The sequence below is a fragment of the Amblyomma americanum genome, chromosome 9, assembly GCF_052857255.1.
Source record: "Amblyomma americanum isolate KBUSLIRL-KWMA chromosome 9, ASM5285725v1, whole genome shotgun sequence".
Lineage (NCBI taxonomy): Eukaryota > Metazoa > Arthropoda > Arachnida > Ixodida > Ixodidae > Amblyomma > Amblyomma americanum.
Window position 1 is genome coordinate 132,606,736 of NC_135505.1, and position 17,096 is coordinate 132,623,831.

General features: G+C 42.9%; 1 protein-coding gene across 1 annotated transcript; it reads left to right on the forward strand.

Annotated features, from left to right (window-relative positions):
* The first annotated feature begins 1,294 nt into the window (after positions 1 to 1,294).
* LOC144105543 (uncharacterized) lies at positions 1,295 to 6,542 on the forward strand. Its single transcript, XM_077638664.1, has 4 exons — positions 1,295 to 1,409; positions 3,114 to 3,297; positions 5,184 to 5,331; positions 6,381 to 6,542. The coding sequence occupies exons 1-4, from the start codon at positions 1,322 to 1,324 to the stop codon at positions 6,468 to 6,470; spliced, it is 510 nt and encodes a 169-aa protein (XP_077494790.1). The 5' UTR covers positions 1,295 to 1,321; the 3' UTR covers positions 6,471 to 6,542.
* The last annotated feature ends 10,554 nt before the right edge of the window (positions 6,543 to 17,096 follow it).

Below are 17,096 nucleotides of genomic sequence, written 5' to 3' on the forward strand. Positions count from 1 at the left end.
ATTGTGGACGCTACAGGGGCGGTTAAGGATGGTCATTAACGAGGTAAGTATAGACTAAAGGGGCGCATTGCATAAGAATTAAGGATGCTATTAGGACTGGATCGTGGGTGATTGCGGCCATGTGTGATCACTGGTCGTTCACAACCACTCCATCACAAAGGAATAACATTGTCGGTTCTAATAACCACGCAATTCTCTCGTAATACTTTCAGTTTATAACATGCCAAAATTCCATTTTGAACTCCGATCACGAATGACGGCTATGTAACAATTGGAAAACTGTCTCTGCCTTCTCTTAGGCATGTTACGCATTCGTCTAAACCATGTTTCTAAGGCATCTGCTCTTAACTGTTAGAGGGAAAATTAGCCTATTTCAGCAGACAGGACTGCTGGTTGGAACAACGTTTACTGGGCACATTATATTGAGCAGCAATGTGTCTAACGACGACCATAAGAATTGGAATCTATTTGTTAGGCTTTAATTCTATCCACGTACACGTTCCAGTTAAATTGGAAACTAAGATCATCAAGATCATTTCAGTTGTAGTCGATGAAATCAAACAGATCTTTATTAATGGCAACGCAGTTTCCGATTTCTAGATCGTGCACATCGTCTTCGAATTTTCGCCTTGCTTGGACGGGTCATCATTGTATGATACAACAGCAGTACAGATCACTCCCAGCCCGTCTGCGAGCGAAAACTCAGGAAACATTCTGAGAAGCCTCACATGACTCTCCAGCAAGCCGCCATTTTAGAGGTTGACTTTTTTAGCCTTTACAAAGTTTTATTTCAAAAACAGTGAGAGATACGTCGGTGCAGTCTGTTGAGTTGGATTGTTCAGCAAAGCGGACCTTATGAACCTCATGCATGAACAGCGACGCCGACAACAGTCATCCCTGAGGAGCTATACTAATAAAAATTAGTAGTATTTTTTTCGGTTACCAAGGCTAGAACAAAATAGTTGTATTTTTTTCTCGGTTGACAACAGCAGGGCAGAAAGAGTTAATACACACGTACAAATTCAAGACGTTCAACCCCATAAACAATTACCTATCATTGTCGCCGGGTTCGAACACATGCTTCCACAGCGGATACTGCCAGCTACGCTGGAAATGTGATACATAAGCTCTTGAAAGCCATAAACCTGTTCTGAAAGGACGGGTGATCCAGGTGTGAGTGAAGAGTGGGTCCGACTGCATTAATAAACAGTTCCGGTTTTTTTCCGCCAGAATGTGGTGCAGACATGCAGCATGAGTGGTTTAAAAAGCAGACACTCGACCACCTGCCATAGCGCTGTCCAGGTCGACATTCAAAGTGGAGATGTTCTTCACTACTTCTGTCGGGTTTTTGGCTGTTGTCCATCTAGCGCACTCCTCTACGCAGAATCCTCCTGTGACACCATGTCCTGGTAAGTCCTCGACCGCTTTTTAGGGTTATTTCAGAGTCGTGGACCTTAGCAGTTATGCCTCATTATTGCCATAGCAAGAGCTACACTGCAGTTTTATTAGGGTAAATTACTTCAGCATTTTTGAAGCTCTGTTGATTCGTACAGCTGCTGGGCTCATCTGCATCGCCATTTTGAAACTCTTCGCAAACTGCGTATTCACCAGGTGCAAACTTATTAGGCTTAGTCTCTATCATAAATTTTATCTTTTTCCACTTGATTGCACCATCATTTCACCTGCACGTCGCCACTCTTCCCATACAAGCCACTCAAGATCTGTATACCGTGCGCATGCGCGCACATCGTCGCGACTTTGTTCTTTCTTTGTACAAACAGCGAAGGACTGCAATGATCTGCCCGAAGAAGACGTGCGCCACTCCAATGCTGCAAATTTCAGGACTGCAATTAATAACGTCATCATTCACTGAAGATGCCCACCCCTCATGTAAACCCCCTTCCTAGGGGCCTTTTAGGAATAATAAATAAATACATAAATAAATATTGAAATAGGTCTGGCTTGCTTAGGATCTGCTTTATTGCTGTAAACAACTGGAAACACCGTGACTGCAGTCTTTGATCGCATTAGTTGCGTAGCAGCTCCCAGCGCCTTCAGGTCAGGCAGAGCCACCTGCTCCTGCTTTCGAGCTTTGAAATATGTTTTGATGCTAGTCGCATGTACTTATACAGCAAGCTATGCAGTATTAGCTTTTGAGCTAGAATTACTGATGCAATGGCCAGCGCAGTTCTGGCTGAGGGAACGCAACAACAAAGGCGTGTCAGCTCTTTGCACCTCGCAATTCGGGGCTCCAGGAAATCGCGGCAGACCGAACTGAAAATGTGCACTTAGGGCGCTCTTCTTGAATAGAGAACACCGTCTAGAAACCGGAATTATGCCTACGCGGGTATCAAAGTGAGCGGTCCCGGAAATGTGGCCTTTCGGCGCCAGATAGCGCCTTTGCCCACGAATAATAATCTGGGTGGGGAGGGGGGGAACCTGCGACATGTTTATGAAATTTTCAAATTCTTATTAAGGAACACAAAAACTGCACGTAAAAAATTAACAGAAAATGGTTGCGGTGACACTTGGCTTTTTTCATATGTAAAGACTGGTGTAGTTTTATGATAATAATAAGAGAATATTCGATATTCAATATGTGGTGGGCACCGTTAGTCAGTCGGCGGAAATTCAAACGATAACCAGCTAGCTACTTCAATAAAACAAGAAATACCTCGTACCCAACGTACCATTTCAAAGTCAGTTTTATGCACTGAAAAGGCCTCTTTCTTACTGCCGACGCCCACTGCTGACATGTTGGGATGACGATCGGTGGAGTTAGCTAAAATGAAATTCGTCAATTTTGGACACAGTACTTTTTGAATCTTTTTTTTCAATGCTCTTCGATTAAAAAAAAATGAAGTGCTATCTAAAGACGTTCTAGAGCGTTTAAAATAATCGTAACATTTTGCTTAATCTATATTCCTCCTTCTATGAAATGATGTCCGCTATCAATGGTAAGAAAATTTTTTTTTACTGTGTTCCTTAAGATATAAGAATTGTTTGGAGATCCCTACCTGACACAGCTTTTGTGCTGCTCGCAGAGGCTTCCTTCCTTCAACAAGAAGTCTATCTTATCTCTGCACGATACATTTTTTCTTTTATGCTGTTAGGTTTGGAAGACCCTCCTTTCGAGATCACGAACGTGACCATCAAGGATGCAAAGCTGGGCAAGAAAGTCAAAATTGATGCCACCATAATTGTGAACGAAGTTGTCGGCGAAAGCGCAGTCCTGCAAATCTCCTTCGCCAGTTCCGATGGCACGAAACTGCCATGCGTCAAGAGCGTGCTTCCCTGGTGAGATTACTGAGCGTAGTTCAAGTGCATATGATTTTCATATATAGTCAGTAATGAAACACTCCATGGGATTTATTTATTGCAGTATTCCTTGTCCTGTGTCGAGTATGGCAGGCAACGGATTGGTTTGGTTTTTTTGGAGGGAAAGGAAATGGCGCAGTATCTGTCTCATATATCGTTGGACACCTGAACCGCGCCGTAAGGGAAGGGATAAAGGAGGGAGTTAAAGAAGAAAGGAAGAAAGAGGTGCCGTAGTGGAGGGCTCCGCTCCGGATTAATTTCGACCACCTGGGTATCTTTAACGTGCACTGACATCGCACAGCACACGTGCGCCTTAGCGTTTTTCCTCAATAAGGCAACGGATTAATTTGTCATTTCAGCTTAGAATGTGCCAGACAACGTGATGGTTCGGGCTAGTGGGTATGCGTTATGATGCATAGCGCAGCAAAAAAAAAAAACAGACGACAAACAAGCGCTTATATCTGTCCCCTGTTTTGTTGCTGCGCTTGGATCATAGTGTCAGACGAGTGGTTTTATCTCCGTACAGCAGTGACGCACCAACATTCTTAGCCACAGAGCACATCGGCCCAGCTTTTGTAATATATTGGCAAATGGTGGTCCTTTTACATATAGATATCTATCCGACATTGGGCCCATGCTTTGTGCTGTTTGGGATGCAGACCCTCCACATTTTGCTAATTATAAAACGCAGTTGCGCTCGATCAGTGCGAACGCATGGTGTATCTATTTGAACTATACAATTGGTTATATATAAGTAGATCTGAAATACTCGCTATTTTTATTTTTTTTTCTTTCCTGGCGTCGTCTATGATGTTTTCTTAACTCATCACTAATTTGGCTGGCCTAAACACAGCGTACATTCTCTTTCATAGCTTAACACCACGTTGAAAGGAATTTGAAGACATGCAGATGGTTATATTAAAATATGAATTTGGCTTCATAAGTCTTTGATGTTACTTGTATTTAAACATTACTTGCATATTTTTCCATCACAAAACTGCCAGAGTGCCGATCCTGGTCTTGATGTGCTCTGAGCAGAAGACGATAGCTGTCGCGCACCTGCCCCCTCCCCCGTTCGATGACGCTCTAAGTGGCACCTACGGCGCGATGAAAAGTTCTACACCTGTCAGTATGGTTAGGAACGGCAGTGGTGAACACTGTCAAGGTTAGGCTGCGCGTAACGCATATACACGGCAGAAGAATGGAGAGCGGCCACCACTTCTCAGTTGGTAGAACAGTGTAGAAAACGCGAGCATTTTGGGTGGTAGAATTCCAGCAGCTGCACGCGATTACCCTTTGCTCCTGTTTCGGTTAACTCATTTTACATCCAAATAGTCATTAGGCCACTAATTTTTACCTTTCATATAGAGCGTCATTTGTAAAACATTCTCTATGCCTTCCTTGGTTTGAATGACGCCTCACTTCTTTCATAACGCAAATATCGCAATATTTTATATTTATTGCCACCTCGTTAGAGTAGAGTTGCTCATTATAAAATTTACAACAAGAATCGAAAAGATGCTTGCGGCCGGGACAATTTCTCATCAATATCTGACAAAGCTGATCATCGGGATAATGAAGTCACGCCCATTTTAATATGTGTAATTAGCGATACAGAGAAGAGCCTTGATGCCACCTCCTACCTGATATTTATTTGTATGTTATTACGGGCTGGTGGAAGCTTTTTTAATATCTCCACTCGCGTTCACCACTCCATCACTACCAGACGTTTATTGAGCGGTTTCTCAAACCTTCGTTCCAATTAAGGCGGAGACCTTGGCGTTACTTGACTTACTAAACAATGCGATCGGTTAAGTGAAGTTCTCGAGTGTGCGCCCATCATTTCTATTCCAACCCACCCACAGTGAACTGAAGACCTGTGGAGGCACCACCCGTACCGAGAAGATACTGAATGCCGATTGGGACAACAAATGTCCCGTCCTACCGGGTACCTATACCTCGCATTTGGCTTTCCGTCTGCCTAACAACCAGGCAGCGAGAGACTATCTTGGGGTGAGTGCACGTTTCAATTGCTCACCACCACCTGCGATGTCTGTCTCATTCAGATATTTGTCTCTGCCATAAAGCTGTATATTTCCCTGACTGTGAATTCACTGACTGAAATAAAATCCTAGGCGCCATCGTGCTTTCATTCAAGCGGTCACAACTTCAAATTGGTTTGACGCTGCCAGGCTTACCTCTAATTTTATCGCACAAGTTTAAAGCACTCACAAATTTTTCTTCAGAACTTTAATGGTACACTGTGCTTACAGATTGATGTTTCTGAAGTGAAATAATACTAGGTAAAGATAAAAGGTTTCTACAAAAAAATGCGCACAAACTGTCAATTACATTTAAATTGATGTTGCATTTTAAGGGCACATGATAACGTATGGAGACACAGACTGCCTTTAATTTCTTTGAATGAATTGAATTGAATGAACTTTATTTCCTCGTCACAGCGAGTGGAGACAGACTAAACGTACCAATGACCTGACGAAAGGTCCCAGTCCCCTACAGTAAACAGTCAGTTTCGACAGCAGTGATATGGGAAGGAAGTACATATAAAAGGCAAAAGTACAGAATTTACACAAGTACAAACATATTACACTTGTAATACGCACTACACAGCCACAGTGCACACATAGCACAAGTGCACTGTATATATTCATTTTGTGAACGATGTTCGTGCGTGCAAACAGAAATAGAACATAATGACATTGATCTAGAAAAGGAAACAATATCGGCTAGTAGTAATGCGGTTAACTCTTTTTTGAAAGTACCCAATGGAGCGCTATATTCAAACAGTTTTTCGCTCATATCAACCTGCGTTGTCGTTTTACCTTTAATCTTCTCATTCCTTGATCCTACCTTCACAAAATTCTCTCGCGCTTTTAGCCAAACAAAAGCTCTCAAAATGACATTGTCTTGATATCCTTTATGCATAACTGGGAACTCAACTAGAGGAAAAAGATGAAGGCATAAATTCCCACGCAAATATATACTGTTGCTCTTCTTTGTCATCGTCACTATTCTAACTCTTTCTTTTCCTTGTTTTTCAGGACGGTAACCTGGAAGCCACTCTGAATGTTGTAGACAACGGCAGAGTCCTCGACTGTGTGTCTCTGCCTCTAAAAGTTGACGTCCAGTAGAATGTCGTGGTCTCCAAAGCCGCAGATCGGCACTTGTGTCCGGCCATCGGAACAATGAATAAACTATCATTTTTCGCGAAGTATTGTTCTGTAACTCCAATTCTTCGTTAATTCCACGGAGCTTGGTCAATAAACAAGTCCTGCTTACCAGGCATCATTATTGTAACTTCGAGCGGTGCGCTACGAAGACATGGATGTTGAGTGGTTCCTTTACATTTTAATTCAATTTCTAAAAACAGGGAGCGCAGCGTAGCACTAAGTTTCGAGAAAAGTCGTTAGATGCTTAGTTAAATCTAGGATTATCTTTCAGCACTAACTATTGCTCTCTCTGGCGTGTTTTCAAGGCAACACGTTTTTGCCATGCACGGTCGCCCAGTGCGTGCAGCAGTTACAACTAGCTTTGAAGAACCAATATTAGCAAGCGTGCACTTCAGCCCCTTTCGAGCTTTAATGCGCTTTTATTCATGTTTCATGTTTCCACAAGAAACTATATCGCGAAAATGTGTGCAGAAGCAGTAGGACCTCCAAGAAATATGCTGCATATATCACGGCAAATATAGTCTCGGACAAAAGCTTACTAACTTGTGCTTAAAAAATTTAGCACCTAAAACAACGTTGATGAGGTTTTAGATGTTTACGCGTTATGTATTGGTGATATAATTTTGAATCTTACATTGAGAGTACATGAGTTTGCGTAGAAGTCTGCGTTAACCTTTCGAGGTTATAGCTATTTTTTTCTATCATAAAATCGCTCCAAGTTGCCAAAAAGCTTCTTTTCATGCGCCAAGTTTGCTATTTCTCGAAAGTAAAATTTTGAAACTGTCAGAAATCCACTGGTCGCATTCCAAATCAAATATAGATGCTCTTTCTAAAATATGGAGCAAATCCTTGTAATACATTTTCAGTTATCCGCAACCAATTTTGGCAAAAACAGCAGTGCATGTAGGCAGCCCACCTCTTTGTTCAATAATTTATCGTGCGTCGAAACATTTCTCTGCACAGATATAATCACACATTCCTTCTTTGCAGACATCGCATTATGCACTTCAAAATATTGGGTAAATTCTAGATATCGACCAGCCGTTCGTTGCATGGTCTTATTTGAAATCAAATCGTAGAGGGCCCCCGTCATCTAGTACGACGTGATGGTCGAATGAACATTATTATATTACTTACGGTGATCTACCGATTGGGCTACACCGGCGGCTGTCCAACTTTCTACTTTCAAGTGAATTTTGTTGCGTGTAGACTAACCTTGAGAGTGTTCACGCGCGCCACCCTCGACTATAGCGGTGGACGTAGGACATCCTGCAATACCGGAAGTGCCACGTGGTACGTGATCGAACGGTGATGGGCGCCAGCTGTGCGTGAACTTTCTCATGCTACCTTTAGCATCAGGACTCCCAGAGCCGAGGCCTTCTCCATGCTGGTTAGCAGGCATTAAGTGGAGGGAATTAAGGGGCTCGTTACGAGATAAACATCCACGAATCCAACAACAAGCGAAACCAAAACGGGTACAGGTTAACATAGTGTATACTTGATAATTTGTGATGTTATTAAAGGACAATAATAGTGTAATCATTTATAACGCGAGAAACTATTCACTAGAAGGCATAACACCAGGCAACCATGTGCCGTCCGTCACGTAAGGACTAATAACTCCTTCAACAAAGGAAATCGCTTAATTAAGGTACAAACGCTTGTTATCGGGTGGGAGTACCGGGACTCGGGAGTTTTCCACATACACTTCAAACCTCTGATGTGTGAGTTATTTTATAAGCCTTGCCCAGTCCGTTAACCCTACAGCTTTAGTGCACATCGTCAACCTCACCTGCAATAAAACGTCGAAGTGACAAGCATGTATATTCAAAAATTGTGACCCGGGGTTCGTTGAACAACAATTGTATAGGCGAGAATACCGATGCTTCCGACAAAGTCTTCATATATAGTCATATTGTCGCCAGTGAGGGTGACGTATATGGACTTCTTGACGCGCGCAGTATCCGAAGGCATTACGACATAAAAGGAGGTGCCAACATGTTTCGCGGCAGTACATCAGTACCACCTGGGGAATGTTTGTACCAGCATTCTTCAGCCTGTTGGTTATTCTTCACCTGGCGGTCGCTACCAAGCAGACTCCTCCGGTAACTCAATGCGCTGGTAACGAAGCTTATGTTCTTTTTAATAGCATTTGATCTCAAACACAGTGCGCACTGCTTAGCTTCTTCATTATTCGATATTCGCAATAAAGCAACCTTTTGTGCCCGTTAGCTCTGCAATGAGGGGCATGCATGGTCTTGTAGTTGGTCTCATTTTGTGCCATAAAAACCTGTGGCAATTTTCAAAAATTATATAAAGCGCACTTAGGACAACAGACAAGGGAGACCAAACAACCCAAGCGCTTACTCGCAACTGCGCGTTTATTCGAGAAACACACAAAAGGAAGAAAAAATCACAAACAAAACAAAAGCCATCGCACAGGCGTGACAGGAAAAGTGCTCATACAGGTGCGTCAAGATAAGAAAACTCTCTTTCATGCAAAACCACCATAGGGTCGGCAACACGCGTGTGCTGATTCTTTCGGATGTGATAGGCCTCTGAAATCTCTCTTGTCTGTTGTCCTAAGTGCGCTTTATATAATTTTTGAAAATGAAAAACCAACTAGCTCAGATGTCAATTCTGCACCTGTGGCAATGTTAATGTGCTATTACGTGCATTGTTGGCCTTATATCTAGTTTATCTGTTCAGCAAAAGTGTTCAGCAATATTTTTACTGTCACGAAAAGTTACAAGCTGTTGTCTTCGAAAGCTCTTTAGGTTCCACAATCTCTCCTTATTTCACATAGAGCCCTCATAACACGTTTCTTTAAATCTATCTTTCTATTTGTACACATAAAGGTGGCACCATTTTTTAGTCAAAGATGCTAATATCCAGAAAAAGGCCGCGAATATCTCCTGTATGTCGAAGTTAATGATTTAATGTTGAAAATCTTGAAAAGTATTGTCTATCATATCTTTACGAGCAGGTCTAAGCACACGCACGTTTTTATGCTCACATGGTTCGTAAGTAGCAATGTGGCAGAACGTTCTCCTAATTATCAGTCCTCATAATGCACATCAAGAGCTCAAAACTACATCACTGCATGCGCACCTGGCTGCAACTACGTTGGAAAAATATGAAGGCACCTGCAATTTTGCCGTCTATTGCATTCCTAGTAAACTTTGAACTTGAGCTCTTAACATTACAGGGCTAAAGCAAAGGTCGCCTCTCGACTGCTTTTCCGACGCGGTATATATGCTACTTTGGCACAGAGCAATGCCAGTCAAACAGCGTATTATTCCTTTGAAGCCTGGACAGTTTAAACTTGTTCACCTTAAAATTTGGACTAAGCTTTGAGTAAAGATCCTGTCGCTAGAAGTATTCCACTTATGAAAATACCGAAAAATCGAAAAGAAATAAAGCCTTAGTGTTACTGTGCATAGATCATGTTTGATTTGTGAAGCTTTTAGGTTAGAGCAAGTATGCGCTCATTGTCAGAGGTACTTTGAATTCCACCACGATTCACTTAGAGAAAATTGAGTCTTTGTCGACTCATGTACCTAAGAAGTTCGAGACGACTCAGAAGCAAATCGCAAGCCAGATAGGTGCTATACGTACAGAATTAGTCATTTGGTTTGCTTCCTCTGATATAATATTTTATTAAGCAGAGGGAATTGCTAGGTGTTGGGTTCTAATCAAAATTTTTGAGCATTAATTTCAAGACGACAATTCTCAGCTTTCTCATCAACTAAAACTTTTGGAGTCTCAGAAGGAAAAAGCTACTCTATATCTAAGAACTGATGTACTCTGTATCTAAGATATGATGTGATATCCCAACAAAGCTGCAACGGTAGATTGGTGTGCTAGATGCTTATAACGTTTTTTTTGTGTGTGTGTGTGTGAAACCAAAACATTTTGCTGACAACTGAATAAAAGATCCTGCGCCATTTATTTCTCAGGGAATAACAAAACTATCGTCGAGATCCAGAGCGTCGTCGTCAAAGGCGCAAAGCTTGGCAAGAAGATAAAACTTGATGGCACTGTTCTCGTCGAGCAAGTTGTCGACCAACATCCAGTGCTGCAGTTGTCCTTCGCCAAGCCTAACGGCAAGAAGCTGCCCTGCGATCCGAGCGTGTTGCCATGGTAAGCATACAAGGTTTGACCAGCCATGTAGGCTAGGCTGTGGAAGATTTATTTAATGGTGCACAGCGCATCGCTTCGGTTCAAGTGCTGTTTGCATTATTCGTAGTTATATTATAGTAATATTATCAGGAGCAGTAGTTGCAATAATAATAGAATGAGTAGAAATAATAGGGTTGTTAGCAGCAGGTTTTGATTTATGGGAAGGAAGAGGAATTGCCGCACATTGTGGGCACTACAATTTCGCCACGCAACGATTGACGCTTTGATACTACTTGTTGGGAAAGAAGAAAGCAAGTGATAAGTGGAAGAAAGAATGAATTATCTAGATAAAAAATCGCAAAATAATTGTTCAGGGTTAGGAACAGGGATAGAGGCATATTTCCGCACCAACCTGCTGCCTGGTGTGAAAGTTATTCCCGTGGACCGGCGAGCAGGTGCTCTCGAAAATTTAATCTTTTCGAAGTGGGCATGCGAGTCTTCTGGGGCTGTAAATAATGCTGCCTGTTAGGGGGGGGGGGGGGAGACAAAGCTCGCTATGTGAGAACTTCAAGGAAAGGTTTTGAGAGGTACGTATTGCTCAGAATATAGCATCTCCAAAGTTGGCCTAAACCCTTAAGTTGCGCGCGTATCCGCATTGCCCACCGCCTGTAAATAGCACCTTTATGTACAACGTCACACACTAGAGCGCAGCAACAGCTCAAGCACAGACGATTACTTGAAACGGCTGTTTTATCACCAATACATTTAATCCGGCAACATTTTCCCATCCAAGTCCTAAAATACACAAATAATTCATCTAAGCTGCCATAAACAGCCCTAACCTTTGTTATAGCAAACTTTTAGAGTTCCGAACTCGTAGGAGAAAGCGTTTCTTAAAATCTTAGAATCCCATATCTATTCATTTTTAGCGTGCAGAGGCTTATCATCGTTAACACTGGCTCACCAGCTTGCTGATGGCGTCATGTGATGTGAAAATCTGGGGAAGTTTTTATGCTCAAATAAAAAGCACAATCCCAAAGTTCACCTCAAACACACGCTAGTACAATAGGGATCAACATACACTTAATTGAAAGCAATACAGTATCTGTCCTTAATATGTGCAGTGGCATTGGGAAGACATTTCATGATGTACTGATCGCTGATGGGTAAAAAAATATTCTACCCTGAAAATAAAATTTCCGCCCAATCTAAGGCCGAAATTATTGTCCGGTAGAAAAAAAGAAGGCCTGCATATTTCATTCTATGCACATTTATCAACGAACATTTTTCTTTTGCTCTACAACGACCAGAAACGCACTGGAATCGATCCCTCTGCGCTAATATTCTGATGTGGTTGAAATGCCGCTTGGTTCGAAACCCTGTAAAGATGTTCAAAGGTATTAAATGTGACCTTCATTCGTCGGCTTTGACTCCGGTTCATCAGTATGGCGTCGATGTGTAGCTCGTTTATTCAGGTCAGTGGCATCAAGGTCGTGTTTTCACCACAACAGGCGTGACGTCATCCCTGGCAGCCTACGTCACTTGGACCAGCAACCAATCCCAAAGAGCCAAATCAACTGAAAACGAAACGAATAATTACAAAATACAGCGCCTGTTCACGAACTTGTATTTGCCCAAATACTTCTGCAAATCCTAATTCTTTCAATATCCATTCATTCTATTTTCTTCCTTCTTCCAGCAAGCTGAACCTTTGTGACGGCACAACACACCAGGAAAAGGTACTGAACAAAGACTGGCACAACACGTGCCCCGTGCAACCAGGAACTTACTCAGCACACCTCTCTTTCCGTCTACCCAAAGGTGAAGAGGCTAAGGAGTATTTTGGGGTGAGTCCAGTGCGCGCATCATATGTATGTATTTGGTCCACCCATTGGCTGCAGGGATTGTGATGCTGAAGATGAAGTTCTGGCATGTGACATTCCGAATGGAATGCCGCTCGCCAATCCCGCACCAACTTTACCTGCGCAATAACAGCCACCCGCAAGCTATACCTAAAAAATTCGAGGAGGCTAGAGCTTTGCCTTTAAGAGTAGAGCGTGACAGCGTTACCCAGTTCCGTTCGTATCGCTTTCTCAATTACCGAAGACCTATTAAGCGTACTCGTAATTACTCCTGTGCGCATCAGTGCACATCTGCAAGGGACTTCACCAAGTCGAAAACCGAAATAAATTCAGAAGTTCCCCTTTATCCAGCTTAAACCAACCAGCCTTTGTGGTCTATGGGTAACGAGCAGGGCATCTCTTTTTAAGGCAGCTGGTGAACCGTTTTTTGTTTTTTCGCGACGTCTCAGACCCGTTCTTGCGCACCGTGTGCCAGGTGAGGCTGCGGCGATTGCTGCCCGAGTTTGTTGTTTCCACAGAAGAGCTGTCGGGTGGAATTTTTGGTTACTACAAAGATATTGTAGCAACTGTTGTTTCTTTCAACGCGTTTTTCCAGCGATTATTTGTATAAAACTAAAAGAAAAAAGTTGTACCATGATCTTTGTGATATTGTTTTCGCAGAGCCCATGTACAGGGCTTTGTACAGGGAAGGTCCGGGAGCTGATGTTTTAAAAAGGGTGAAGAAAATGCAGGTGCCACCAGGAGTAAAGACCTTTTTTAAATTACACACCGGGACACTCCCAGTTAAAAAGTTTTTGGAGGCAAAGGATTCCTTTTTACCGTGGGGATCGAACTGCTTAATTTGTAAACAGCCTGAAACAATAGACCATGTTTTTTTTGCATTACTGGGAAGGGGTTTATTTTTGGGATGTGTTACAAAGGACAATAAAGAAAGAGCTACCACTTGACGCGCAGGGAATTCGTTATTTAAGCACAGACAATGAGGATGGGGTACCATTTGATCTCATAATGCTCTTGGGCCTCCACTGTATATGGCGCTCCAGAATGGCAGGCTATTATTGTGACAAAGACGCACGACCTGCCCGAATTTATTTTCGGGAAAGAATGGACTGCTTTCTGGCCATCCAGAAAGCAGCTGCGGAGCCTCCCGAGTGGCTCTCGAGGCTAGAGCCGCTCTGTATGCTTCGTGAATTTTAGAATGACGAAGCCAGACTCATGCTGGCTGACCACGACAGTGTCTTATGTACATAGTGTTTTGTGTGTTTTTTGTTGAGCGTTTTTTGGTTAAATGTTATGAGCCAAAGCCAGGCAATAAAGAAAAAAAAGTCTATGGGTAATGAGTATCGTGGTCGTCTCGCAATACGAAGGTCCTGGGTTCGAATCCCACTGTTCACGATGACGACACCAGCTTGACTACAAACACGGGACCTTTAACGCTGCGGTGTTAATAAGAGTTAATATCTAAACGTGATGTCCCCACATTAGTGATAATTCCGGCTTTTACTCTTACGCCTACAAAGCCGAGTTTGAAAGTTAACAGGTGAGCTCTCGACAAGAACCAGCAATGCTGACCCTTGCCGCGAAAACGTAAGTTTTAGGTAATAAGCATTTCGCCCGCTTAAACAAGAATTTCATTCGAAATGAACAAGCAGGTTTAATTCGAAGTGGGGTCCTAATCAATTGTACTATATTTGTGGTGCCAGAAGTAGTTAAACGTACCCTTTTCCTACATAGCACCTTCAAATGTACTTGCATAGGCGCAAGGCTGAGGGTTCAATGCTCAAGGTTCAAGGTTATGTGCGCATTAGTTTCGATACAGATTTGTTTTTGATGGTGCGTGTTATTTTCCACTAGATTTTAGACAACGAAACCACATCAACTGCGGATCAGGCTGTAGTGCTGCAGCACGTTATTCGCCACATCTGTGGACAGCCTTCACAAGACCGGCGCGTATTTACTGACCCTGACCTACTGCTGCAATTTCTGTAATTTTTTTTACGGATTGTCTTTTAGAAAAAAATTGGCATTACACGTCCCTGCGTTATGTTCGTCTGCTGAGGAAAAAGTGCACCGTACTTTGTTTTATTACATCCCGGGACATTGCGGGCTGCACGAAAGTGAACATGCCGATGCAGAGGCAAAGAGGTCACTCTTTGCAAGCCAGCTGCGGAATGCATTCCGAATGGCACTGGCGGGGCCACACACGCCTTCTTTCCGGCTTTATTAGGTGCACTACAGCGAGACACTGGGCTCAACGAGGCACCCGATATACACATCTTAAAAGGCTGGATCTGACCGTTACCTTTACCACTGCGCGTGGCATTCCGCGCAACCATAAAAGCCTCCTTCATACACTGAGACTGAATGTCGCTTTCACGTGGAAGGCCTTGCGTTTATTTAGCTCGCGTAGCTTTCACAGTGCTATTTATATGACGTCAGTGAGAGTATGGAGCATGTAATTCCTATACACCAGGTATCCAGGTATGTGCGCTCGAAAGATTGATGTTGGGCGCTTACTTGCCGCGTTTTGAGGGCAGGCCGCTCTCCGAAGACCTTGTACTGGGTGCTTAGTCGGAAAGATAGAACGCTCTCAAGGCAACGTAACGCTTGTTAATTTCTTACGCAACACGGCTCATGACTGGCACTTATGACTGCGCGCAGTCCTGACGTTTCTGCATATATTTTTCATTCACATCGCCGCCTATCATAACCCTTTTTCTCCTCCTGCACCTCTGAGCACATCGTCTTAGCAAACCAAGATAATGATCTCTCAGGGGAACCTCTCTGGCTTTCTCTCTGAATAAGCCTCTCTTTATACCCTTTGTGTGCGTGCAGATTGAGAGCAAATGGAGTACTGATAAAAAGTAATGACTATAATTGCTTAAGTGCTTTCGCTCATGTGGTATTGTTTCCCTTTCGCGTTTTCAGGATGGCAACATCGTAGTCACGTTTAAGACTGTCAACGGAAACAAAGTTCTTGGTTGCTCATCTATCACCATAGCTATCGACGTCGACTAAGGAAGAAGCGGCCTTAACAATTCATGACACCACTGGACGAGCTCCATATGTACGACGTTAAGAATGAAGGTCAAGGCATCATCGGTTTTCACCTGTTACGAGTTACTGCGGTGTAAATAAAGTATTTGTACTCGTAATCGCTTAACAGACTTGTCCTTCTTTTTTAAGTGACCGCGGCTTACGACTCCTTCAGAAGAAAAAAACACTGTTGTCGCGTAGTCTAGTCAACTATACTCAGTCCTTCGTCACCTGGCTAGGGACAATTTTAGCTATATAGCCTGATGTCATGAAGACCCAAAAGACGCTCACTACGCGGAAAAAGATCTGATAAGAACAGCGTAATCAATTGAATATCAAGAATGCCTTGCGAAGAAATCTGTGCATGAATCTGGGCTGAGCCATTTATGGTCATTCATCCAGTTGGTCCTCAGCAACAAGGCTCATGACAGTACAGCTGAGGGCGTTGCCAGGATTGTGCCAGTAGATTTCATGTGGTGTATCCAGCGGGGAGCTCTCAAGCCCCACATTGAGAGCGAGTCCCAGATCTGACAATCACTTCTCTTCGTGAGCTGGAAGGAGTCCATGACCATATTTATGATCCATATAGGTGGTGTCACTGGCACTTGCTAGGCAAGAAATGATAGAATTCAATAATCCGCATTTATCATAGGAATAGTATTTGCCTTTTGGTTTCTTTTATTTTGGAAAGCGCTGGGTAAATTCAATGGTGCGAATTGATGGGCCAGTTGTTTTACAGTTCACATCAACTGTGAGCTAGGAATCAACTGGCTCAGAAATAAACGATATCAATACCCACCTAGAGTCCTTTCAGCTGAAAGAGATCCGGATACCTCAAGTATATTAATCGCACATGCATTTTCGCAGACGATTGCATTCTTTATAAAGAAATGAAGTCCCACGACGATCAAGTCACATTAAACAATGCAATTGGTCGAATAGCAAAATGGTGTCGAGAGTGGCAGATGACCCTGAATCTCGAGAAATCAGTGTGCATGACAGTATCAAGAAAAAAGAACCCGCTTCTTTTCTGGTATGAAGCCGAAAATGAACCTTTAAGAACAGTCCAAAAATACAAATACCCCGGTGTTGTCATCTCCTCTGACCTGAAATGGGATAAACATGTAGAATATATATCGTCAAAAGCACTTTCCGCTCTCTTTTCTCTTAAGCGATCAATACCGTCTGCCTCTCCCGATACCAAGATACTGGCATACCGTTCCATTGTCCTTCCTGTGCTCGAGTACAGCATCCTGTGTTGGTTTCCGCACACACAGAAATGCATAGATAAGATAGAAAGCGTCCAGCGGAAAGCAGTAGGGTTTATTTTTAACAAATATCAACGTAACGACTCCCCAACTGAACTCTTAAACGAGGTAAATCTCTCCACTATTAGTAACCGTGCCTGAGCCTCGCGCCTTAAATTCATCTTTCTCCTCTTAAACGGGTTTCTAAAAATAGATTCTGATCCCTACTTAGTTGGTTCACCAAAACGCAACGCCAGAACGAAAAATTCACAGCACTTAACAGAGTATAAATTTAATACTGGCACCTTTTGTTATTCATT